The sequence below is a fragment of the Doryrhamphus excisus genome, linkage group LG16 (assembly GCF_037039965.1).
Source record: "Doryrhamphus excisus strain RoL-2023G ecotype Guam linkage group LG16, RoL_Dexc_Guam_v1.1, whole genome shotgun sequence".
Lineage (NCBI taxonomy): Eukaryota > Metazoa > Chordata > Actinopteri > Syngnathiformes > Syngnathidae > Doryrhamphus > Doryrhamphus excisus.
The window spans coordinates 10,047,547-10,073,362 of NC_136372.1; the positions used below are offsets into that span (position 1 = coordinate 10,047,547).

The 25,816-nt window shown below is 40.2% G+C and overlaps 2 protein-coding genes and 1 long non-coding RNA gene across 4 annotated transcripts in view; 1 reads left to right on the plus strand and 2 right to left on the minus strand.

The window, feature by feature from the left end:
* Positions 1-1,608, minus strand: part of pdxdc1 (pyridoxal-dependent decarboxylase domain containing 1) — a 34,342-nt gene extending 32,734 nt beyond the window's left edge. Inside the window, exon 1 of one of the 2 annotated variants that reach the window (XM_058049655.2) lies at positions 1,423-1,608. The gene's annotated coding sequence lies outside the window, so the exon portion shown is untranslated. The remainder of the gene's footprint in view (positions 1-1,422) is intronic. The other variant, XM_058049656.2, reaches the window with a different exon arrangement.
* LOC144901844 (uncharacterized) lies at positions 276-4,017 on the plus strand. The gene is made up of 3 exons (XR_013629938.1): positions 276-415; positions 2,058-2,145; positions 3,772-4,017. It is a non-coding gene; the product is annotated as an uncharacterized LOC144901844 (long non-coding RNA).
* A 1,078-nt stretch (positions 4,018-5,095) lies between these two features.
* Positions 5,096-25,603, minus strand: slc25a23b (solute carrier family 25 member 23b). The gene is made up of 10 exons (XM_058049369.2): positions 25,187-25,603; positions 19,611-19,734; positions 19,422-19,509; positions 17,477-17,588; positions 15,533-15,691; positions 14,905-15,057; positions 11,708-11,821; positions 10,127-10,294; positions 8,415-8,565; positions 5,096-8,343 (listed from the first exon to the last, which is right to left on the minus strand). Exons 1-10 carry the CDS (start codon positions 25,388-25,390, stop codon positions 8,162-8,164), a joined length of 1,455 nt encoding a protein of 484 aa, XP_057905352.2. The 5' UTR covers positions 25,391-25,603; the 3' UTR covers positions 5,096-8,161.
* Between the last annotated feature and the right edge of the window lie 213 nt (positions 25,604-25,816).

Genomic DNA, 25,816 nt, shown 5'->3' on the forward strand with positions numbered 1-25,816 from the left:
GGCAAGGAAATAACAAAATGATATAATTGTCCAATTTGCTAGGATGCATTTGAGTAAAGAACAAGAAAAGGAAAACAAATATATTTAGAACTACAAACAAGATGGCTCCACCTGTGGGTTCTTTCAGATGGGGGGGGGGGTGAACGCTGCAGTAAACGCTGTTTGTTCAGAAGAGCAATATGTGTGAAATCAAAAGGCACCAAAAAAACACCTGCGGCTGTGCAGGCAAATACAGATGTTTACGAGAACTTCCTGTATACAAGGGTGAACGCGTGAACATCTGCTCTCATGTTTCCGCAGTCAGAGTGGAGTCTCACCGCAGTGCCTACCGGAGTCAGTGTGAGTGGCACTTTGCAGGAAGATGAATTGAATCAGGACCGCAGCTGGAAGAGGTGGCCGGAGACTGGGAAGTCTGGTAGGAAGCATTTATTATAAACTATTTAACTATCTGATCTGCCTATGTCACAGCCAGCAATCGGTGAAGGGAGAAGATGTAACGAGAACAAATTGGTGTCCCATTTCTTAGTGGCTTCTTCGCCTTGGCCCTCGGTTTCAGAGGTAAGGGAAGGCGGAGGAAGGGGTAGCATTGGGATTTCGCAATTCAAAGCCCTACTCTGCTTTGTATCAAAGTCTTATCTGTAGTTTCAGTAACCTCTTCATTATTTTGATCGTTAAAAACTGTAATTTAAATATTGTTTGTTTCTTTCGTCTTTTTCCTGATTACTTAGTCGTAGCATTGCAAATTCTGTTGTCGGCTACAGCTTTGGTGTTAGAGGTCAACACATAAATGGAGTGATAATTTTTTCATTTAAATGTCCCCTCTGTGTCTCAAAATTTATGTTGAGAAAAGCAGTTCCATGCATGACGTTGACTTAAGTGGATACTTTTTTAGTAATAGGAATGTATTAATAGGCGTTGTAGAGTGTTACAGCGATTAAACTGTACTGTACACAGACCTGAAGGGTTAAATTCAATACTGCTTTCACATGGGTGTGACTCTTACGCATTCACTGTTTACTTTGAACTGCATTGTTACATATTTATTTTAGGATGGCCAACAGTTACTATGCTTGAACGTAATACAAAGGGGGGTCATTAGATGAATAAATACAATTCCGCCAACTTTATCAGTAATTTGAATAACACTCTCTATGTGTACACGATTAAAAACAATACTTTCAGGAAGGTCAATACAACCTATGAGCATAATGATATTTACCTTTACTTTTTGACAGGTGCACTATTGTTATGTCAGCAGCTGCCATCGCTTGTGTTGTTGCAGCGTGAATAACCACGTAAATGAATTTTAAAATGTGAAAATTAACCTTTGGTTCTCTTTACTATGTCGCATGCTAGCATGTTCGCTATCTGACAGGTGAACGACACAGGCGGCTAGCTGGCAACACAAGAAGCTCTTCTTACCCTTGACTTACTCCAATGACAGCCTCCCGCAGACGACGTGGAGCCTAAGGCAAATACATTCCAACAAATCTCATCATATCATCATAGAGCTTGGATGAAAGAAGGTCGAAGTATTGACTCAAATAAGTTGTTTCCTGTCCTGTTCTGTGGGGACAGTTTACTTCCTGGTAGTGATGTGCGAGTTACGAACGAGCTGTTGAAATCGCAAGACTTTTTGCACTGTCACTGCACTGTTGCACTGGTACTCGTCTCAGTTAACTCGTTCACTCACTCACCACACTACTACCAGATAATGAAACCTATAAAGATGCAACTAACTGTGCAACGGTTTATCAAACTGCATTTGAATAAATGTATTAGTACACACAAAGGACTCGAGTTTCACTCACAGTTTGTACGCCACAAACACAAATTTCACGACTCGCGGATATCGAGCAGAAAAGGCTAGGCTGACATAACATGTGGCATATGTGCGATTCTCATTAATTAATTCATTAATTAATTAATTTTCTACCGCTTACCCTACGAGGGTCGCGGGCGTGCTTCTGCTTCCCTATACCCAATTCACTGAGTGTTTCATAAAAGCTCGAGTCAGTAAAAGAAATCGAGTTTCCCATCACTACTTCCTGGTATAGATGGACGTGCTTTCCACGCTGGCAATGCTGACGTCACGCCTGAAAAAGACAGTCAGGTGGAGTGAAGACGTCGCATCTTCTTAATGGGGTAATTATGGCATTGATGATTCATTTTGGAATTAATAACGAAAATAAATCGAGGTTACTGTGTTATGTAATGCAAACTGTGTGTGTGTGTGTGTGTGTGTGTGCGCGCGCGCGCGCGCATGTCAAGTCCGGCATGGCGGCCAAGTTATATTGATACAAAATACGATAACGTCCAACTTCCGTTTTCACTGGGAAAGGAAAAGAAATATATGAATAAGTAGATGAAATAAGAATAAGTAAAAAATGATCAATTAATAGAAAATGAGACAAATTAAAGAAAAGAGAAATAAATGAATAAATAAGCAAATATTAGGAAAAACTCATAGAAGCTTATGTAGCGATGAAGGCAAAAGTAAAGAAAAATCATTCATTTATTCATTCATTAATTTTCTACCGCTTTTTCTTCACGAGGGTCGCGCGGGGGGTGCTGGAGCCTATCCCAGCTGTCTTCAGGCGAGAGGGTACACCCTGGACTGGTCGCCAGCCAATCACAGGGCACATACGCTAAAACATATAAATGATAAATATGAATGAAAACATAAAAATGATACATGAATAATAAAATGACAATTAATAGAAAAGAATAATACATAGAAAGCGAAATGAGTTACAATAAACAGAGAGATGAAATGAATGAATAAACACAGGTGTAAAAAAAAAACATACATACACTTGTACACACCTGTTTTGAGCTATCAAGCAGCCACATTTTTGCCACAATGTTTTCATTCATTTATAAATGCAGTGGCAGTATATACTGCCAGAAATTGCCCAAAACTCTCCAAAAGCATTTCTCAGTAGGACTCAGTTATGAGTAGCTCTACCGTTTTTGCTAATCACTTCAAAAATTGGTTGGATGGCCATTTTCATAAACTTCCCTTGCCATCCATCCCCAAATGTTCTCTTTAGGATTTAAATCAGAGGAACATGCGGGGTGGTCCAAAAGAGTGATGTTATTCCCTGTAGAAGTCCTTGGTCAAGCCAGTATTGTGAACTGCAGCGTTGCCCTGTTGAAAACCCCAGCTGTTACCACACAGACGCGGGCCCTCGGTCATGAGGGATGCCCGCTGCAACATCTGCACACAACCAATCACCGTTTGACGACTCTGTAACACCTGAAGCTCCAGTGTTCCACTTAATGAAAAAGCACCCCAGATCATGATGGACGCCCCAGATTATACAGTCATATTATGCAGAATGAAGAATCCCTGCTCCTTGTAAGGTTTTTTCATCCTCAACAATGTGTAATCAAATATTAATGTTAATTTGTGTGGGTGTATGAATGGTGTGATCCTCTATGCATTTTCTGAACAAATATTTTTATGGTGATGTTTCTTTAGGCAGTTATTTGTATAATCCAAATTATTGCAACAAATATGAAATATTTTTCAAAGCAGTAAAGCTCATTTTTCAAGTACAGTTAATTAACATTTATATTTTAATTTTTATGGAACAGCCTTCATTTTTTTTTATTTAAGAAGTATGTCAGACTGTGAGGAAACGTTCATAAAAACCGCATGATTATGTATTATTTAAGCTTTTTTATTAACCTTTGACATGTGTTGCTTTGATTGTTAGTCACTAAACAAAGCTGACCTGTCCTCACTCTTGTCTCAATTTATTCCAGGAACTTGATACTATGAAGATGTCCTGTGTCACAAACTACAAGGGTCTCCTGTTACATCTGCCATCCACCTGTGAAAGAGACTGGTTCTTCAGCTTCATCAAACCACAGAGTTGCTGCGAAGAGAGCGTGTCATCAGCCAGTCTCAGGTTCATGACAGAGTACTTTAAGTTCATAAATGTCAGGATTAAATAACTGGTGTTATTTTACCTTTTAAAATTGTAGCTGTACCTACCCTGTAAAAATAAGATACCCATAATCATACAGACATTAATGTAACAAAAGGAAAATAAGTCAGCTTCTACTTTTGTAAATATGTTAAAACAACCTATACAAATTAAGTTGGATTTAAACATTGTAATGGTAACACCAATACTTAATAGATATGTTCACTCAACATATTTTTCTCTGAGTGTAGCTGTGAGGCCTGCGTGCTAACCACTTTCTTGCTTTTACTTTTCTTGCTACTTAAAACTTAAAACCTCATTAAGGGGTACCTATGTATGTATATATATCTATACCTAGATATATAGACATACAGTAGATAGGTCCAGAAACATCCACATTTCATATTTGGGGTTTGAGCTGAAAACTATTATGCACTTGTTGTTTATATGATTAAACGTTTGTGACAAGACTGAACAATCCACAGTGTTTGAACCAAGGTTACTGTGATACTCCACCCATAGAGCAGGATTGTAGTACCTGATCATCTTGTTGATCCTGTTGGCGTTATCTGCTCTCAAACCACAGCATCCATGGAGCCCGGAAATACCACAAACATTTGCCATTTTAACAGTACAGTAGTACAGTGCAGTGAAAGAAGGCATACCAAAGCAGTACCAAAACATTATTGTTCTGGAAAATCTATGTAAATAACATATAGCTTACTAGACAGTTATACAGTACTGCTATATTCATTTTGCATGTAAAATAGAAAAGAAAAGCTTGCATACTACAGCAATTATTCATTCAAGTGTAAAATGTCATACAACCAGATTTGTTTGCCTTTATGTCATGGTGCTGGAGCCAGCTGTCTTTGGGCAAGAGGCGGGGTACACCCTGGACTGGTCACCAGCCAATCACAGGGCACATAGAGACAAACAACCATTCACACTAACATTCATACCTTTGGACAATTTGAAGTCGCCAATTAACCTAGCATGTTTTTGGAATGTGGGAGGAAACCGGAGTCCCCGGAGATGCCCAAGCGGAGATGTCCTGACTGTGTGGCCTACATGGTAACCACTCGTCCACCGTGTGGCTCTACATTTTTAATATGCACGATAAAACACATTAACCAGGGAAAGGAAATAATTCAAGAAACTATAATTTTTGAAAAGCTTTATTTTTATACCATGCGTTTTTCATATTCAGGTTGACAGTGACTGCCGTACACCACATGAGGAAATTAAATAACTGATATAGATACTCATGATTATAACAAACTGCATTTCTTTTTTGCCCTTATGAATGACAGTAAACCACCTGTCAGATTTTATAATGTCTGTGCAGCAGAGTTTTCTTTAAAGTTAAAAACATTCTCACATAGGGGAAGGTCTCAAAGAGGCTTCAAGAGAGTTTTTAATTTGTTGTCTTAAAGCCAAACGTTCCCAACCACTGGTGTAGGTCTTTCTACAGTTCAAAACCAGCTATGTTGAGTATCACTTTCCTGTATTTTGGTTTTAATTAGTCATTAGCTTTGTATTGTTTGAAGCTGGAATAAAGTCACCAAAATGTTATGGAAAAGAACCACTTGGAAGTTGACCAGTGTTCCCGAACAATTCTATAGTATTTGTAGCCTCAATAATTTCACTTTGTCTTTCTTTTGAGTTCAAATATTTAGAAGAATGAAATAAATGTCCACCCACAGCTGACTACATAACATGCATCCATGCTTTAAACATATGATGCGACATGTTGGAGATTGGCATCCATTGTTTCAAGTAGGTAGAAATATTAATAGTAATGTAGAATATACAGTCGCAGCCATACATAAAAGGGAACATTCTTTGTCTATGGATATATCAACTCTTTACATGCAACTGTTGCAGAGCTTCTCCAACTACTGTATAATACAGCACAACTATCACTTCATTAAAACCATGTTGACACTGAAGCTGTCACCAGAGACAGGACTAGAAACAACCATAAGTCTCGAACCACTTGCATTGTCAAAATGATTCCAATGGTTTCTGAAACCTCTACCCTTTCTGGTGATGCATCATGGTAATCCAAGGGACTGTGTCACAGCATCCCTGTGAAGTCAACGCTTTTATACACAGCAAAGGGGGGTTTCTTTACAAATGGACAAGGACCTATATAATGATCAGGGACGGAAAAGCAAGCTTCATACGACAAAGTTGAGGAAAATTATAGCGTATCCGACATTTGGTTTTGTAGCGTTTCATTCTGTGTCCCATTTTTTGTTTGATTTCACACATGTTGAGGAGGTTGATACACAGTAAATAGTAAAGACTCCTCAAACAAAAAAGCGTCCCAAAGTTCACATACTCTATGAGGTTCGATGTTTGACACTTAGTTTTATTGTTGAAATTGTGATCTATTCATGTACTTTTTGGGTACCATATTGAGTAAAAACCTGTAAAACAATTTTTTAGTTGGTCATTATACTTATAGTTGCCATCATACTAAGAGATCAGTAGGGTAAAACTAGCTTATGTATATATATATATATATATATATATATATATATATATATGCTCAACAGTTAAAGGGACTGTAAGCAACTCTCTTTCACATTTTGTGAAACCAAAAAATACAACAACAACACCAATTCTGGTTGTGTAGATGTTACAAGTAGTGGCAAAAAACCCACATTGTACAGTATGTTATACATTTTTCAAAATTGTGAATTAACCTGCATAAAAACTGTTGTACATTTTTGTTCGGCCCAGCTGTCACCCACAGCTGCTGGCATACATGTACATGTCCTTTGCATGTTCACACTCACACACACAAAAGCAGTCTCAGAGAAGCAACCAACATTTGCATTGAAGTTGTTACGATATGGTATACATTCAATGACAGCTAACGTTAGTAGCCAAACATTGCTAAATCACTATCATCAGCTGACAACAAACATAATTAATATGTGAGTGTGTGCATGTGTGTTAAGAGGCAGGATATATAGTCATCCCTCGCTTATCATGGCTAGTTGATTTCAGACTTGACTCTGATAAGTCTATTTCAGTGAAGTAGGATTCTTTCCTTATAAATGCTATATTTTTGCAGTAAGCTGTTTACAAACTTAAATATCTTTTGAAATATGTTTAGAGCCCTCTTGACATTAAAGAACACTTCTATAGTCACTTTTACACTTGTATTACCCAGTATAGTAGACATAGTAACAAAAAATAAGACGCATTAGACATATAAGACATAACATAGGCTCACACATTAGCATTGGGAGAGTTCCTTGTGTTTGTCTGGACAGTGTAAAGTTACTTCCTGTCCAGACAATGTACTTCTGTACAGTGTACTTCCTATTGTCTCATCAGAGTAACATTACCGACACCTAGTGACTAGTGTAGAACACTACATATCACTGTCTTCTGAATAGCCACATTTATACATGAAAATGAAAATTTAGGCCAACAGTAGGTAAAATTTGATTCAATGTGCCTTTTTAAAACTAATAGCAAGCCGTAGTTAACCACAAAACAGCAATAATTAATACATTTATTTTGAAAAAAAAAGAGTGAAAGTGTTGAGGGACAACTGTAATGCTTGTAATATGTTGGAATGTTGGCGCCCAGGCAGCTGGAGGACCTCGCTGCATACAGTCTCTCTCAGGAAACAGAAAAACAAAACAAAAAAAATCCATGCACAAATACACACAATAGCATTTTTTGGCTGAAGCTCAAGTGCAAGAAATAAACTTTTCAAATCCCCCTGTATGGAAATAAAGTCAAACGATCTATGTAAACATTCCATTCCAACTAGGTTCTAGTTTCATGCCAGTAAATAAGTTGGAGCAGCTGGTAACATTGAGTAAAAGCATACTATAAACATTTCATTTCATGACAAAACTTCAACCTTTTGCATCATTAATCATAAAAGTCATTCAAATTCAGCTGCAATTCCATTCTATGTCAAGTAATAATTCCAACATTCCTTAGTATGCTGCCCAGTTACCATGCTCTGTTTAATTACGTAGTAATGAGCAGCTTTTTAAGAGGCAAAAAACAGTATACATACTCCCAAACAAAGTAATGTACCACTAGTATGGGGTTGTGTCACATTGCTCCACAAACATTCCTATCCTTCCTATCACTTCTTATGGATCGCTTCTTGTGTCTTGTCTTCTTTTTTGTCCCACAAGTTGTATGAGTCTTTGCTTTCTTTGTCCATCCTTACTCCTGGTCTTAAATTAGTAACCAACCCCAAGGACCTTCTTCATGTGCTCATAAACCACATAGGAGATGCTAACAGCAGGTATGACTTTGAGAAAGTTTGGTGTAATACCGCGATACAGACCAGGTACTCCTTCACGGGATATGATATATTTGAACTGGCCCACCATGGTCATCTGTGGGATCCCCTCAGTACTGGCTGAAAGAGGAAGGATACAAAAAGTCACACAGGTTCACATTTGCCTTATTCTAATCTACAGCACATCTCACCTTGTGCCTGCATGCGTGTTCGAATGAGAGCGAGAGGATATGAAGCCAGCTGGCCACAGGTACTGGAAACGGTACCACAGCCCAGGAGGACCAATACACCTGGATCGGCAGAGTCTACACAGTACCTCTGAAGCCAGGCATTCTTTAAAGTCTAAAATAAGTTAGAAGCGTTTTAGACAACAAGAAAGAAGGGTGGACCGTGAAAAGGAAAGCCACAATCACATTACAATCATTTTACCATTTGTTGTTGGCATTATTACAAATTTAGATAACCAGAGAAAGCAGCAATCGTTCAAAGTAGCTAACACTTTGATATACTGACTTTACAGTGAAAGGGTAGATGTTGCACCTATTCAGCTGTATTGCTTTTGATTTCGTGCTTCTCGCAAAAACTGCCTGTTTTAATGTATTCCACCCACGGCCCGCCTCCAGGCATGCCCACTCTGCTGTGGTTGGTCACACAGTGCTTAGAAGGACTTCCAGTGTTATGAAACAGAATCAGAATCAGAATCAGAAATTGTTTTATTGCCAGGTATGATCTTACACATACTAGTAATTTGTTGTGCTGTGTTGTGTGTTGTGGTGTTGGTGCAGACACATCTATTAAAAATGAAAATACAAAATATAACAGTATAAATATATATACACAATCTGTTTGTTGTTTGTTTTTTCCAGTAACACAGTCTGGTTATTTTTTCTGAAAAAGTCCAAACTGAGCGTTAATGTAACACATAGAGTTGTGTGTGCTGCTAGCTGCTAGCTGTTGATGAACAGTGGATGCATTGATAATAAAAGGTGATGTATATTTTTAAAATGTCCACTTTTAACATACAGCCATATGTGTTGGATCCCGAATCTGATCCGGAAGTACAGACTGGGCAGTCCGAAAGAAGAGAGTTTACTTCAATGGTAAGTAGCTTTATCATTTCAGATTTTTTACAGCATCAGTAACGTCTAATGTGTTTTGCAGTGTTGCACACTCTATAATGCTACACAGACAAGTGATTTTGCTCCATGACTGACAAAAAATAAACACAGTTACGATACTAACTGTTACTTACTGCTTTCTCTTCTGAATATTCCACACAACTAAGTAACCTTGGAAAGGTGTCGGGCTTCAGCTTGTCCAGCTGCATACTGGGCAATGTTCACAAAACAGTCCAGTGCCGTTGACAGATTAAAATGCATTAAATTTGCTAGTAGGGAATCCGGAACTAAAATCACTTATGCCTGATGGTGGCGTCTTTAGGAATAGTAAACAAATGTGGCGCTTGGGGAAGGGCAGAGAGCTTATCTGGCTTACAGCCACTGCCATATAAGGAAGTCCGCTCCTCTGTGACATCGCAAAGGGGCATTTTTACCACGCCTTCTGAAACTGTATACATATACACTCTTATTAAGAGCACTGCTTTTCATAGAAATGACCCCTTTGGGTCTCAAATCACTGGTAGAAATAGTAATGCTAGATATTACGAACAGTAATGTAGGTCAGGTGTATCATGGTATTGTGAAGGAATTTGAGCACTAGTATGGCACAGTGGTTATGTGACCTCTGTGCAATACAGGTGATCATAGTTCAAGACCTTTGCATGAGCAGTTTTTATTATCTTTCTCTTTTTCTCCTCTGAAGGCCCTGGCACCAAACACACTGCTTGCCATGACATTAAACGGAGTTTTTTCACATGAAATACACTCATACTGAATATACACACCTCATACACAGCTAAGTCGATGCCAGCGTAGGGGATAATGCCAAGTGTATTTGGCAGGTAGCCCCTATAGAAAGCCTGCATTCCCTCCGTTTTCAGGATGTGTTTGGCACAGTCAGCCATACCTGAATATTGTCCAGTCGTTCTCAAAGTGAGACGAGTCTTAAGCACCTACCAAACCATAGAAGAAAGAAGAAATGAAGAGATAGAGAACATACTCCCTGATAACAGTGATGAGAGGGGAATTACCTAAAACACCATTTTGGGCCAAGATGGAATGATTGTTTTTTGCATTTTCTACATACAATGTTATTTACATACTGTGCCCACATCACACACATCACACACATCAGGTACTAATCCTCTTGGTCTCATCCAAGCGTGTTTTTTTCATATTCTACTTGACATGTGTTTGGGTATGGAATGTGAGTTGTGGATGTGCCGTGTGGGGAGTAACATTGTTAAAAATCATGTACAATAGTAATGTTGTTATTGTTGACAAATAACATCCTGTAGGAAAGTGATATTTTAGCAAACATTTGGGCGTTTCTTACCGTTTTTGTGTTTTGTTTGATTGCAAACAAGTAGAGGAGGCAGATACAGAGCTGATTCAAGGAGGGAGATATCATCTGAATCCCCATAAGTAGTACAAACTCGTCCAAAAAACAAATACTTCATGAACTCTTTGATATTCAGTGTTTTTACACTTAAGAGTTAAAGATGGGAATTTCATCTCTTTTAAGAGAAACATTTCTTATTACTCAAAAAAACAGACAAGGGTCTCCCAAATGGTTCTTCAGATTTCCTATGTGAATCACCACCTTATCTTGGTGGAGGGGTTTGAGTGCCCGAGTGAGCCTAGGAGCTACGTATGTTGTGTGGGGCTATATGTCCCAGTAAGGGTCACCCGTGGGACCCGGCCGGGCCAGAAGCCACATGATCTCCCCCTGGTAGACCCACCACCTGCACCAGGGCAACCTGGTCTTCGGCAGACAAATCTGGTTCAGAGTTTAGCGTACCCAGCCTTCTTGGAGTCCATTAGGGGGGTGCTGGAGAGCACCCCAGCTGGTGACTCCGTTCTACTGGGAGACTTCAACGCCCTTCTGCGAACCACAGTTTGTCCATAACTAACACCATGTTCGAACATAGGGATGTCCATAAGTGCACTTGGCACCAGGACACCCTAGGCCGCACGTCTATGATCGACTTTGTCGTTGTGTCTGCGTCTGACCTGCGTAAATTTGTACATGTTGGTAGGCCTGCATTGAAATTAAAGCCTCTGCCCTCACCCCCCCACCCCAGGGGCCCCGCCCCACAGCAGCAATGGCTGCGAGATACCTCGCTTAGCATTAGTAGCTCAACAATTCACGTTGAAAGAGAGAAAGATTTGATAACAGAAAATTAATCCACATTTTTGTCAAGATTTTGGTGTTTAAGGACGGTGGTTTTTCACTTTTGATAAGCTGATGATCACCCTACTTTGGTTCTTATAATTTTTCAAATGGTCTTAGTTGAAAACTATAAGAAAGCATCACTTCCTCCACGACCACACAAACAACTCCATGAAAAGTTGAATTTGCTGACCTCCATGGGGTAGATGATGGTTTGGGCTGTAGCTCCTGCCAAAGACCCAGCTATGAACCTTTCTTGTACTCTTAAACTGCCACCTTCTTTACTGCCTCTGATCACCCACTTGATCTACAGTGTAAAAATAGGAAGGAACAAAATAAGGGCAGGGCACAGGCATGATAAAACAGACAAAGTTAATTACAATGAACTTTTATTTGGTCCACACTGGACCAACGAGGGCCAATTCACACTTTTTGTTCAAATCCGAACTTTTTTGTGGTTGTTCACATTACCAAAAGAAATGTGACACTGTTGTGTTTTTACGTAAATAAACATTGCCCCAGTTTGTGCTCCCCTTGGCACGTTTGCAGCAGTTACATTTTCTACAATGGGATTGAACATTATCTTAATCAAATTATTTCTCGTTGGAAGTTAAGAAAAATGAGGGCAAGAATTTTGGCTACGGCAACTTATGGATAAATTGCCATGATGTCAGTTGGGTGGATGTGGAGCCAGAAGTGGTGAGACATTAATGATAGCTGCTTCACGAACATCTTTTGAAAATATTAGAATGAAAGGAAGAACTTTTGCCTCCATCTGTGAGTATCTTTATCCAAATCTCATAGTAAATAAGCAAATAAGTGTATATGAGACTCGACCGTTCAGATTTCACTAGATTGGATAATAGGGGTGGTCTGATCGATCAGCCACTGATTGGTAAGTGAAAAAGCCTTGACAGTAAATGTTACAAAAATGAGTAGCTTTTGGCCATTTTCATTTTGTAAAAGTACCTCTCACAAGAAAAAACCTTGGTGAAATTAGTATACCCCCAGCCTGGATTGGTGTTTAAATAAACTCCCTTTGGTTTTGTATAAAAAGAAGACAAGGACACCTTTTTCTGAGCACAACCAGGCAAGGCAAAGGACAGCAAAGGCTCTGCACAACACTGGATTAATTGATAAATGGGCATCAACATCATAAAAGTAGTGTTCAGCATTCATAGGACTGAGCAACAACTGTTTGGTTTCATGAAATTGCTTATGAGCTTGGTAACGAGACAATAATCAGTGAAATGGTATGGATGCAATTGAGGGGTGAAATCTAGATTCATCTCGATTAATTTGTGGGTATCGGTAAAATCCGAGGCATGCGCTGTTTTATTAATGTTAAACTTCACCCCATATGCTGCTCCCCAGGTGCAATGAATGCACCATTATTTTTTATATTTTGTATTGAATATGGACGGAAGCCGTGAGGCACATACAACTACTAGTAAAACAGCATGGATGTTGGCATGCAAGCAGCAGCGAGGACGTTTCTATATTAAACCCACCCGCAACGTTTGGAAACACTACGGATTCGCAAAGAACGTCAGAATGAGAAAGGCAGCACCAACATGCAGACCCCCTTAAACAGGGTACACCACAACACGGACAAGTCTACCGCCGCCTCCCCGTCTAGTTCCTCATTGGACACCGGGGAAAAACCAAGCAAATCAGGTCTTCCGCTGGAACAAGTGCCCCCTCTGAACGAGTGTTCAGCACAGCAGGTGACATTCTAACAGCAGAGCGCATTTGGCTTCTTCCTGAATTTGGAAACAATTTAAAAAGGGTATAATTTGTTTTACGCTTTCTGCTCCTCACTACTGTATTAGCCTACCTCCTAGTGCATTCATATTAGCAGTGTGTTTTGCAGACAGGAATATAAACAAACATTGATTGTTGAAAGTGTCACTTTAACTTTGCTGTTGCTGCGTACTGTATTTTTTTTGCAGCAGTAATTATTGTTTAATTGTTTTACTCCACCACTGAACCACTGCTATTGTAATTGCATAGCCGATGTGAAAGTGTGTGAAAAGTTGTTTTTGAAAAGTTGTTGCTGTTTTAAGATGGCAAAGAATTGGTGCATAGTAAAAAAGACAAACAGCACTTGAATTTACTATCAAGTGCCTATAAGGAATAAAGCCAAATCCTTTTTGAAGGACCATACTGAGTTCCATTTTTTTCCCTTTGCTTATTTGCATCATGTTGAATTGCATCATATCGCAAAAAATTGCACCATATCATATCAGATTGCATTGATTTGAACTAAATGATTATCGCATTGTATCGCATCGCGAATAGGGTGAATTGTATCGCATCGTATCGCCACAAAATTCCATGTATTGTGAAAGTGTCGTATCGCTGGCAGTGCATCGAGATGTGTATTGAATCGTCCTCAGTAGCCATGTTTACATGGACCCAAATATTCCAATGCCATTCGGGTTATTTGCTCATCTAACCTTTGTATACACCTCATTCTGAAAGAAAAGTGCTAAGCCGAATGAATATATAATCGGATTCACAGGGGTGGAATATTCCTTTCCCCAATCCGATTGAGGTATCTTGTACCCGCTCAATCGGAAAGTTGTCAGGGTGTGTTCTTCTTTTTCTTCTTCTGTTGTTTATTGACGCAAGCAGCTTTCGTGTGCATTACCGTCATCTGTGGAACAGAATCTAAACCCTTCTATATGCCATTCACAAGTCCAGTTTTATTAAAAAAGAAAATATATATCTACGTATATAAAACACGTGCCGAGCTTAATTGTAAAATATTAGCAAGATTGACCTTTTCTTTTCCTGTTCCCGGGTGCGTTCTTTCAGCGAATGCTGAGATATGATGTAACACGCAGCACGAGACGTTCTTCAATTTAAAAAAATGGAGGCGAGCAATCGGCACTGGACTGCTGCGGAAAGTTTGTTTTTGATTCAAACTAAATTTCAAGACTGGACGAACGAAAAACTGTCAATACAGAGTTATTCCAACAAGTCGATATCATGTGATGTTGGTGTTTACGCTTTACTGCGCATGCCCCATTGACTATTCTGGTTGATTATAGTGGTGCATGTAGACACGCGATTGGAATATTCCTTTCCATGTATACCATTGCTTTCGGAAAGGTCATTCGGAAAGATTCCATTTGGAAAGAGAAAAACTCCTCATGTAAACATGGCTATTGCTGAGATTCACACCCCTAATTCATACCTACCTCGTCGCCAATTAACCTAGCATGTTTTTGGAATGTGGGAGGAAACTGGAGTCCCCTGGAGCATGGTAACCACTCGTCCACCATGCAGCCTTATTCAATAATTGTTAATTCTATTTTAAAACCTCACCTTCCAAAGGTAAACACTTGTGGCCACAACTGGTGCCACAACATACAGTATACTGACCTGTTCGTAGGCCATGAACTTAATTGCAGATTCTGGAGCAATCTTGAGAACATTGGTGCCATTTCCCCTCCACAGTGAGAAGACACCGCCTTCTCGGATCATCCCTCTCAGTCCAGACCACAGATTTGTCCCATGAGATTCAGAACCATGTACCTTGGCACACAAACACAAACCAGGTCAACTGTCTTATTATACCACATGCTAAATTTGAGCACAGACACCCTCGGGAATGTGACCACTGCACTGATCCTCTTGTATATGCTCCATTTACTCTCACTTACGAACAAGCCCCAGAGATACTAACTCCTTCAATCCATAATGGCTATAAAGGTGGGGAACTGGTTCATGATAATGATAATACTTGTTGTAGTGAAACAAATGTGCAAATGTGCAAAAAACACATTAAAAAGTACAGTAAAATATGTAAAGGTAGAGTTAAAATAATAATAAAACATTGTCCAAATACAGTTTTGACCTGCATACAATGGCCATGGTGGACAAACATGTACAAAAGTAATGTATCCTGGTAGCATACACCTTTTACATTTTAGACATACTTTACAAAAATTACTATATTTATTTTCAAGTTTTGAAAACTCAAATTTCAAGTGGAATGTAAATGACTGACCTGTAGGAAAACTTTCAGTCGATCCAAAGGAGCAGTTCCTGTCCGAGACACCGCACCAGCCATTGCTCCAGCAACCAACTGCCTCCATACCAGACCGGATCGTCGTTCCTTTTCTGAGAACTCATCTGGCACCGTCAAATGTTCCCCAATGTCAAACATCTTCCAACAGTATTAGAGATCAATACATTTAATAATGAATTTTGAATACAATACACTATTCATTCATATATAATACACAGTGGATCCTCGAATATTTGCGACTCAGCATTCATGACCCCGCAAGTTTGCAGATTTTACAGCGAAGGTGGTGGTCGAGGCACAAATGCAGGTGTGAGTTAATTAAGTCCATTGAGCACATTTTTCACTTGGTAATGGTAATGGCTTTATTTCATTTGAACATGCATCAGATTACAATTGAAAAAAAAAATCTTAGTGGCAAAGCTCAGGGGGTAAAAAAATACTGCCCTGAACTCCTCTCAGCTCTGGATGTTGTGGGACTCTCTTAGTTGACACATCTCTTTAACACATCTCTTTAATGTTGGTCCCATTTTCCATAAGGTTGGCTGGAGGGTGTGTTCCAACTACAGGGGGATCACACTCCTCAGCCTCCCTGTGAGGATATGAAAAGGGTCCAACCGTTAGTGGAACCTCAGCTACAGGAGGTACAACTTGATTTCTGTCCTGGTTGTGCACACTGGACAGGCTCTGCATCCTTGCAAGGGTACTAGTGGGTGCATCAGAGTTTGCCCAACCATTCCACATGTGCTTTGTGTACTGTGGGGGGTGCTCAGGGAGTATGGGTTTCATGGCACGCTACCAAGTACAAGTCCGTCCTTGTCCAGCTGGAGCAGGAGTTGGGTTCGCATTACCAGCAGTACGTTGAGTCAGTTCCCGGTGAACGATGGCCTCTGCCAAGTTCGGCTCACAAAGTGACAAAATCTGGCCTATTCCCATATAGCTATAGCTCTTAAAAATTTGATGCGTGAATGCTGGTGTGATCTTGAAGTTGCCGCTCTAGTCATAATGCTGCCCGAATTATTCTCATGTCCACCAGAGTTCTCAATAAATGGTGAAGCCAACTCTGAAAGAGTTACACCAGTGCTTCTCAATTATTTTCTGTCATGGCCCCCCTGGCAAATTTTTTTCGCACCCCCCCGATTGGAAATACTAGAGAAACTGATAATATTTATTTATTTACTGTATCTGTACTGTACAGACTGAACCAGGAAAATGCAACAACATGGAGCGCATACAAGCATATTCATGAGTCAAATTGCATGTTGAGTACATGTTGGTAGCCCCGCCCCTTTTTTAAGTCGTTGAAGGGGCTGGCCCCTCATTACATCTCAGACCTCATTGAAATGTACATTCCAGCACGGTCATTGAGATCCGAAAGCCACCTCAAGCTGGTGGTGCCAAAGACGAGACTTGAGACGAGGGAGACCTGACCTCTTCTGTTGTTGGCCCCAGTTGGAAGCAGTGCTATATAAATAAAGTGATTGGACTGTTTCAGATTTTAGCCTAGCTGTGTTGAGCCATTGGTTTGTCATCTGTTAATCTACTGTACATTTCTCACCTATTCTTTTGGGGTATTGCCCGCGCATTTGTTTCTCTTTGCATTTTTTACAAGCCACAATTAATATCAGAATAAAGCATCATACTACACATCCATGGCTGACCCTTTGCTTTTTCTTTTACTTTCTGGGCATGGGTAGTTGGAGCTTCATTTTCAAGTTGTGGTGTATTAGGGAGTTTGAGTTTTCTTCTAAAGTTTGCTTGGCTAGATACAGAGTACGTTTTCTTTTCTTTTTGGTGATGTCTAACAATTCAGAGAAGGAAATAGTTTTTGGTTATCATATCATATCAAGTATCTAGGCTTATTGTTTATTTTGTTATTATTATTATTATTACTATTAACACAAATACATGAATTTAATGACTCACATGGGAGTGTTTCCAGTAGTGGACAATCTCCTCCATGTTGTGGAAAGGATTGAACAGGAAGTGATCTCGCCATTCCTTCCAGTCAATGGTCATGGTGCCATCCCTGTCCATACTGGGAAATGTAAAAAAACAAACAAACAAACAAAAAAAACCTTATGGTTGGTTGGTCAATACAAAAAGGTAAGAGAGTTTTATGCAGGCTGCCACAAACAGTAAACATATCTACTACTTTGACAATTTGTAGATACTTAAAGATCTGCAATCACATTTGTTTTTTCTATCAATCAGTCAATCGTGGCTTTATGGCATTTTGGGTTAGCAAGCAGCACAGTACAACCCTGATCAAAATCTTAAAACCAGTTGAAAATATAGAATATATTTTGCACATTTGGACCTTATTGAGGTTTTAAGTAGAACTACAATATGCAAAAGCAAGAAGGGTGAGTGAGACCAAACATTTGGAACTTTTAATTGAAAAAGAACGACCTTAATATGTTGTTTTTCACCTGATCAAAAGTTTAAGTTTACCTGATTTAAAAGCCAAAATATGCTCAAAATTCTGTCAGGCATTCACGCGGTCATGCTCTCCTGATGGCTAAAGCTAAAAAGCTTTCTGTTCATGAACGTGGTCGGATCGTTTAACTGCATAAACAAGGCCTCTCGCAGCGTTCCATTGCTGCTGAGGTTGGATGCAGTAAGACAGTCATTCTACATTTTTTGAAAGTTCCTGAGCCTTACCGAACAAAAAAATTCAGTGCGCTAAGCCGGAGGATCCAATTGGCTGTGTGTCAAGACACAGGGCGGCCCTTGACCCAAATGAAGGCCCTTACTGGTGCAGACTGCAGATAAATAACCATCAGATGTCATCTGCGGGAAAAGGAATTCAAATATCTCGTCTCCTTCAACGCCACAAAACTGCCCATTTAGACTTTGCCAGGGAGCATCAAACATGGGACATTGAAAGGTGGAAAAAAAGTTTGATTCTCTGATGAGAAAAAATGGAACCTCGACGTCCAGATTTTACTGGACAAGGAGATCCTTGTCCAGACAATTTTACTGGACAAGGAGATCCTTGTTCAGAGGACGATAAGCGGTAGAAAATGAATGACGAAAGGGGAGCGAGACAAAAAACATTTGGAGCTTACGTATATATAAAAAAAAAATATTTCTCTTTCCTTGAGATTATTTTTACCCGGCACAGTGGAGGGGGGGGGGTCCATCATGATCTGGGGTGTTTTTTCATTCAGTGGAACACTGGAGCTTCAGGTTGTGCAGGGTCCTCAGTGTTGGTTGTGTGCAGATGTTGCAGCCGGCATCCCTCATGACTGAGGGCCCTGGTCTGTGTAGGACAACTGTGTAGGACAACAGGACAACTCTGGACAACAATGCTCGGTTGACCACGGACTTCTTCAGGGAATAACATCACTCTTTTGGACCATCCCACATGTTCCCAATTTAAATCCCATAGAGAACATTTGGGGATGGATGGCAAGGGAAGTTTATGAAAATGGTCATCAGTTCCAGACAGTTGATGTCCTTCATGAAGCAATCTTCACCACGTGGAGCAATGTTCCCAATAGCCTCCTGGAAACACTCGCATCAAGCATCCCCAAACCAATTTTTGAAGTGATTAACAAGAACAATGGAGCTTCTCATTACTGAATCCTACTGAGAAATGTTTTTGTTCCTGTTTGGAGATTTTTTGAGCGATGGTCTTACACTTTTGATCAGCTGATACACAGCCTATTTCAGTTTAATTGTTGTTTTCCATTAATTACTTTTTCACTTACTAAAAGTACAAAAACAAATCAGCAAAACAGCAAGTCAGCGAAGGGTGAACCGCGATGGAACGAGGTAACGCTGTACTCATTTGCAAATTAAGCACATTAACATTTCCATATTATTCTTATATTCTACTGTTATATATTCTACTGTTATATTCTACCTCTGCAGTATTCTGGCAGCCTGTTCCTGGGAGACCTCAACTCCAAGCTGGTGCAGCAAGTCCTGGATCTCCCCCACATCAATTTGGCCTGAAACAAAACACCTGTTTTAAAACTTGTATTTAAAATAAAATGTGTCAAGGAGACCATGAATACATGTTTGTAAAAGCAAGAGTGTCATAGCTCCACACCATCTTTGTTACGATCCAGTTTGTGGAACATGAGCCACAGCCTCTTCTCATGAGCCTGCAGGTACTGGGAGAACTCTTGAAAGTCCAACAAACCATCACAGTTGATGTCACTCTCGAGCACTATCTGTAGATGCAGATAGACATCAGGCGTTAAGGAGGAAATATGATAAGATTAATTCTGCTCATGCTCATGTGTACACAGGGTGTACTGTTATGAAATACAAGAAGTGACAGTGTTCAAATGGTAATTGGTGCAACTGATACACAAAGTGGTGGAGAGAGGAACACACTCTTACCACTCCTACCAGCCCAAAGACTACATGTCTCTATTTAGTCCAATAGTACTGTACTGGCAATCTGCCAACAAAAATTTTTGAAGTCATTTCCAACTTGTGATGATATGTAAAACAAGGTCAGCCATGGATGTGGAGTTTGATGCTTTATTCTGACATTAATTACACCGCTTGAAAAACACAGACAAATGACTGGTTGACTTAATAGACTTAATAATGAGCATTTTATGCAATGAGCATATTCACTTTTCACGCGTTGTGATTGGCCAGTCACAGTAACCGGCAGTGACCGGTGTTGTGCCGAGTTTTGCATGCCTGCCGGATTTTGCATCCACCTCGCGGGAGCGTGCACGCTCTGTTAAAAGCGAAAATATGTGACGCTACGGTGTTTTTTCACCACAGGACTTCACGATAATGAAGATATTATACTTTGTGTCTCCTTTATCAGTTACTATGAGACATCTAAAGCACACAGTATATGAAAACTTCGATTTATTGGCTTGGTATTTGTTAGGTATGTCAAGCATTTGACGCATGCGTATCCAGGAATACGGTGAGTGGAGCGGGTTAGACATTTACAATGTAATTGTGGCGCTTTGTAACACATTTCTTCCGCCATTTAGGTATTTCTGCATGACAAATGACAAATATGACCAAACCAACCAAACCACAAGGAAGAGTTGTTAACAGACAGTGAATGAGGCATGATGCTACAGTCGATCTCACCCGTTTGGGGGCTTGGGGGCTCCACTCATTCATTCATGATGTGGCAACACAATTGTTATTTGGTGAATTTTAAATTCCCCATCAACAAATATGGGTGCATGCATTCTGTGGCAGGGCAGACTTGCCGAGATTTGCATGCACCCCTATTTGGACTGAGATAACTTCTACATGTCTATAGTTCACATGATTTACTTTAAATACATCCATCTATCATGTGGACTTCATCTTTGGACCAAAAAAGTTTCCCATCAGCAAATATGGGGTGCATGCATTTTATGGCAGGGCAGATTTTGTGCCTGCCGAGATTTGCATGGACCCCTATTTGGACTAAGATGAGTTCTACATGTCTATCATTTGAACAAAAAAGTTCCCCAATAGGAAATATGGGGTGCATGCATTCTACAGCGGGTGGATTTTGACCTGCCGAGATTTGCATGCACCCCCCACTTGGACCAGGATAACTGTGACATGTCTCTTGTTCACATTATTTACTTTAAAGACATCCATCTCTCATGTGGATGTCATCATTTGAAAAAAAAGTTTCCATATAGGAAATATGGGGTGCGTGCATTTTACGGCAGGACAGATTTTTGACCTGCCGAGATTTGCATGCACCCCCTATTTGGACTAAGATAACTTCTACATGTCTATAGTTCACATGATTTACTTTGAAGACATCCATCTCTCATGTGGATGTCATCATTTGAACAAAAAAGGTCCCATATTGGAAATATGGGGTGCATGCATTTTATGGCAGGGCAGATTTTTGACCTGCCGAGATTTGCAAGCACCCCCTATTTGGACTAAGATAACTTCTACATGTCTATCGTTCACATGATTTACTGTAAAGACACCCACCTGTCATGTGGACTTCATCTTTTGAACAAAAGAGTTCCCATATTAGAAATATGGGGTGCATGCATTTTACGGCAGGGCGGATTTTTGACCTGCCGAGATGTGCATGCACCCCCTATTTAGACCAGCGTAACTTCTACATGTCTATAGTTCACATGATTTACTTTAAAGACATCCATCTCTCATGTGGACTTCATCATTTGAACAAAAAAAATCCCATATTGAAAATATGGGGTGCATGCATTTTACGGCAGGGTGGATTTTTTACCTGCCGAGATTTGCAAGCACCCCCTATTTGCTGATGGGGACCTTCTTTTTTAAATGATGACATCAACATGACAGATGGATGTCTTTAAAGTAAATCATGTGAACTATAGACATGTAGAAGTTATCTTAGTCCAAGTAGGGGGTGCATGCAAATCTCGGCAGGCACAAAATCCGCCCTGCCGTAAAATGCATGCACCCCATATTTGCTGTTAGGGAACTTTTTTGTTCAAATGATGAAGTCCACATGACAGGTGGGTGACTTTAAAGTAAATCATGTGAACTATAGACATGCAGAAGTTATCTTAGTCCAAATAGGGGGTGCATGCAAATCTCGGCAGGAACAAAATCCGCCCTGCTGTAAAATGCATGCACCCCATATTTGCTGTTAGGGAACTTTTTTGTTCAAATGATGAAGTCCACATGACAGGTGGGTGTCTTTAAAGTAAATCATGTGAACTATAGACATGCAGAAGTTATCTTAGTCCAAATAGGGGGTGCATGCAAATCTCGGCAGGAACAAAATCCACCCTGCCGTAAAATGCATGCACCCCATATTTCCTATATGGAAACTTTTTTGGTCCAAAGATGAAGTCCACATGACAGATGGATGTCTTTAAAGTAAATCACGTGAACTATAGACATGTAGAAGTTATCTCAGTCCAAGTAGGGGGTGCATGCAAATCTCGGGCAGGTCAAAAAAACGCCCTGCCGTAAAATGCATGCACCCCATATTTCCAATATGGGACCTTTTTTGTTCAAATGATGACATCCACATGAGAGATGGATGTCCTCAAAGTAATGTGAACTATAGACATGTAGAAGTTATCTTAGTCCAAATAGGGGGTGCATGCAAATCTCGGCAGGTCAAAAATCTGCCCTGCCGTAAAATGCATGCACCCCATATTTCCTACAGTGCATCCGGAAAGTATTCACAGCGCTTCACTTTTTCCACATTTTGTCATGTTACAGCCTCATTCCAAATTGTATTAATTTAATCTCTTACCTCAAAATTCTACAAAAAATACTCCATTATGACAATGTGAAAAAGTTTTTTTTTACTTTTTTTTAATTTATTAAGAATAGGAATCTAAGAAATCACATTTACATAAGTATTCACAGCCTTTGCCATGAAGCTCAAAATTGAGCTCAGGTGCATCTTTTTTCCACTGATCATCCTTGAGATCTTTCTACAGCTTAATTGGAGTCCACCTGCAGTAAATTCAGTTGATTGGACATGATTTGGAAATATAATAACTGTCTACATAAGGTCCCAAAGTTGACTGTGCATGTCAGAGCACAAACACCAAGCATGAAGTCAAAAGAACTGTCTGTAGACCTGCGAGACAGGATTGTGTTGAGGCACAAATCTGGGGAAGGATACAGAAAAATTTCTGCTGCTTTGAAGGTCCCAATGAGCACAGTGGCCTCCATTATTCGTAAATGGAAGACGTTTGGAACCACCAGGACTCTTCCTAGAGCTGGCCGGCCTTCTAAACTGAGCGATCGGGGAAGAAGGGCCTTAGTCAGGGAGGTGACCAAGGCCCCGATGGTCACTCTGTCAGAGCTCCAGCGTTCCTCTGTGGAGAGAGGAGAGCCTTCCAGAAGGACAACCATGTCTGCAGCAATCCACCAATCAGGCCTGTATGGTAGAGTGGCCAGACGAAAGCCATCAGACCAGAGAATTTTGTTTCTCATGGTCTGAGAGTCATTCAGGTGCTTTTTGGCAAATTCCAGACGGGCTGCCATGTTCCTTTTACTAAGGAGTGGCTTTCGTTTTTTTGCAATAAGTCTCAAGCTCCATCAGGTTGGATGGGAGACGTCTGTGCACAGCCATTTTCAGATCTCTCCAGAGATGTTCGATCGGATTCAAGTCTGGACTCTGGCTGGGCCACTCCAGGACATTCACAGAGTGGTTCTGAAGCCAATCTTTTGAGATCTTGTCTGTGTGCTAATGTCTACTGTCTATATGGTCAAGGTACATGACCAGTCTACTGAGGTCAAGAGCGCTCTGAAGCAGGTTTTCATCCAGGATATCTCTATATATTGCTGCATTCATTTTCCTTCTATCCTGACTAGTCTGCCAGTTCCTGCTGCTGAAAAACATCCCCACAGCATGATGCTGCCACCACCATGCTTCACTGTAGGGATGGTATTGGCCTGGTGATGAGCAGTGCCTGGTTTCCTCCAAACATGGCGCCTGGCATTCACACCAAAGAGTTCAATCTTTGTCTCATCAGACCAGAGAATTTTGTTTCTCATGGTTTGAGAGTCATTCAGGTGCTTTTTGGCAAATTCCAGACGGGCTGCCATGTTCCTTTTACTAAGGAGTGGCTTTCGTCTTTTTTTTGTTTTCTATTTTTAATAAATTCAAAAAAAGTAAAAAAAAAAAAAACTTTTTCACATTGTCATAATGGAGTATTTTGAGGTTTTTGAGGTATTTTGAGGTATTTTGAGGTATTTTGAGGTAAGAGATTAATTTAATTCAGTTTGGAATGAGGCTGTAACATGACAAAATGTAGAAAAAGTGAAGCGCTGTGAATACTTTCCGGATGCACTGTATATGGAAACTTTTTTTTTCAAATGATGACATCCACATGAGAGATGGATGTCTTTAAAGTAAATAATGTGAACTATAGTAGACATGTCGCAGTTATCCTGGTCCAAGTGGGGGGTGCATGCAAATCTCGGCAGGTCAAAATCCACCCGCTGTAGAATGCATGCACCCCATATTTCCTATTGGGGAACTTTTTTGTTCAAGTGATAGACATGTAGAACTCATCTTAGTCCAAATAGGGGTCCATGCAAATCTCGGCAGGCACAAAATCTGCCCTGCCATAAAATGCATGCACCCCATATTTGCTGATGGGAAACTTTTTTGGTCCAAAGATGAAGTCCACATGATAGATGGATGTATTTAAAGTAAATCATGTGAACTATAGACATGTAGAAGTTATCTCAGTCCAAATAGGGGTGAGTGCAAATCTCGGCAAGTCTGCCCTGCCATAGAATGCATGCACCCATATTTGTTGATGGGGAATTTAAAATTCACTAAATAACAATTGTGTTGCCACATAATGAATGAATGAGTGGAGCCCCCAAGTTCAACACTTTTATTTTTCATTTTACAGTCCAAAGTATGTCAAACGGGTGAGATCGACTGTTGCATCATGCCTCATTCACTGTCTGTTAACAACTCTTCCTTGTGGTTTGGTTGGTTTGGTCATATTTGTCATTTGTCATGCAGAAATACCTAAATGGCGGAAGAAATGTGTTACAAAGCGCCACAATTACATTGTAAATGTCTAACCCGCTCCACTCACCGTATTCCTGGATACGCATACGCATACGTTGGCTTGTAATATAACATTCCTGAAGGTTGGCAGTGTGTGTGTATTATGTAAGTAAATAATCAAATGGCAGCTCCAGCTGTCTCACCTCTTCTGCTTCTCCATGGTGTAAACCCCGAGCTGCCAGTCCAATTCGCAGTTCGCTGATGTCAACCCTGCCATCTTTATTCAAATCCAGTTGCTCGAACAGCTCCGCGTATCTCTTCTGGCATTCTGGGTCCAGAGGCGCTACGTTTTGTGCCTTCGTGTTAGCAGTTTGGTGGCAGAACACCTTCTTGTCCTCTTTGCCCATGAAGCTAGGAGAACGCTGGTGTTTTTCCCCTAGCGGTCCACTATTAATTTTATATCATTGTGAAAATGAATGAATATAATTTCGTATCCAACGACGACAGTAAGAAGAGCAGGTGTGTTTCTACGGAGACAGCAGCAGGTTCTTTACACGAATGGAAAGCGGATAGTGTGGATACTACTGCTCGTGCGCAGTGGAAGGAGTGATTCATCGTCGAGACATTCACCTATCATCTGATTTATTACAGGGAGGTCCAAAGTACGTATATAGGTCCAAAGTAGGGCACATCCTAAAAATACAATAAACGAAAACAGCCTACTAAAAAACTGTAAAACGGTTCAATGCAAAACGCATATAATAATGAAAAAACAGTTTAAATGTTAAAACTAATAACACAAACAATAATAGACCATATATGTGGATCATTAA

What these genes read in the sequence shown, in the direction of transcription:
- slc25a23b (XM_058049369.2), bottom strand. Translation starts at nt 25,390, where the DNA reads ATGGGCAAAGAGGACAAGAAGGTGTTCTGCCACCAAACTGCTAACACG. An exon ending in ACTGGATCGTAACAAAGATG is followed by an intron (nt 19,510 to 19,610) that starts GTGTGGAGCTAT and finishes GTTTTGTTTCAG; the next exon opens with GCCAAATTGATGTGGGGGAG. An exon ending in GCTGCCAGAATACTGCAGAG is followed by an intron (nt 17,589 to 19,421) that starts GTAGAATATAAC and finishes TACATTTCCCAG; the next exon opens with TATGGACAGGGATGGCACCA.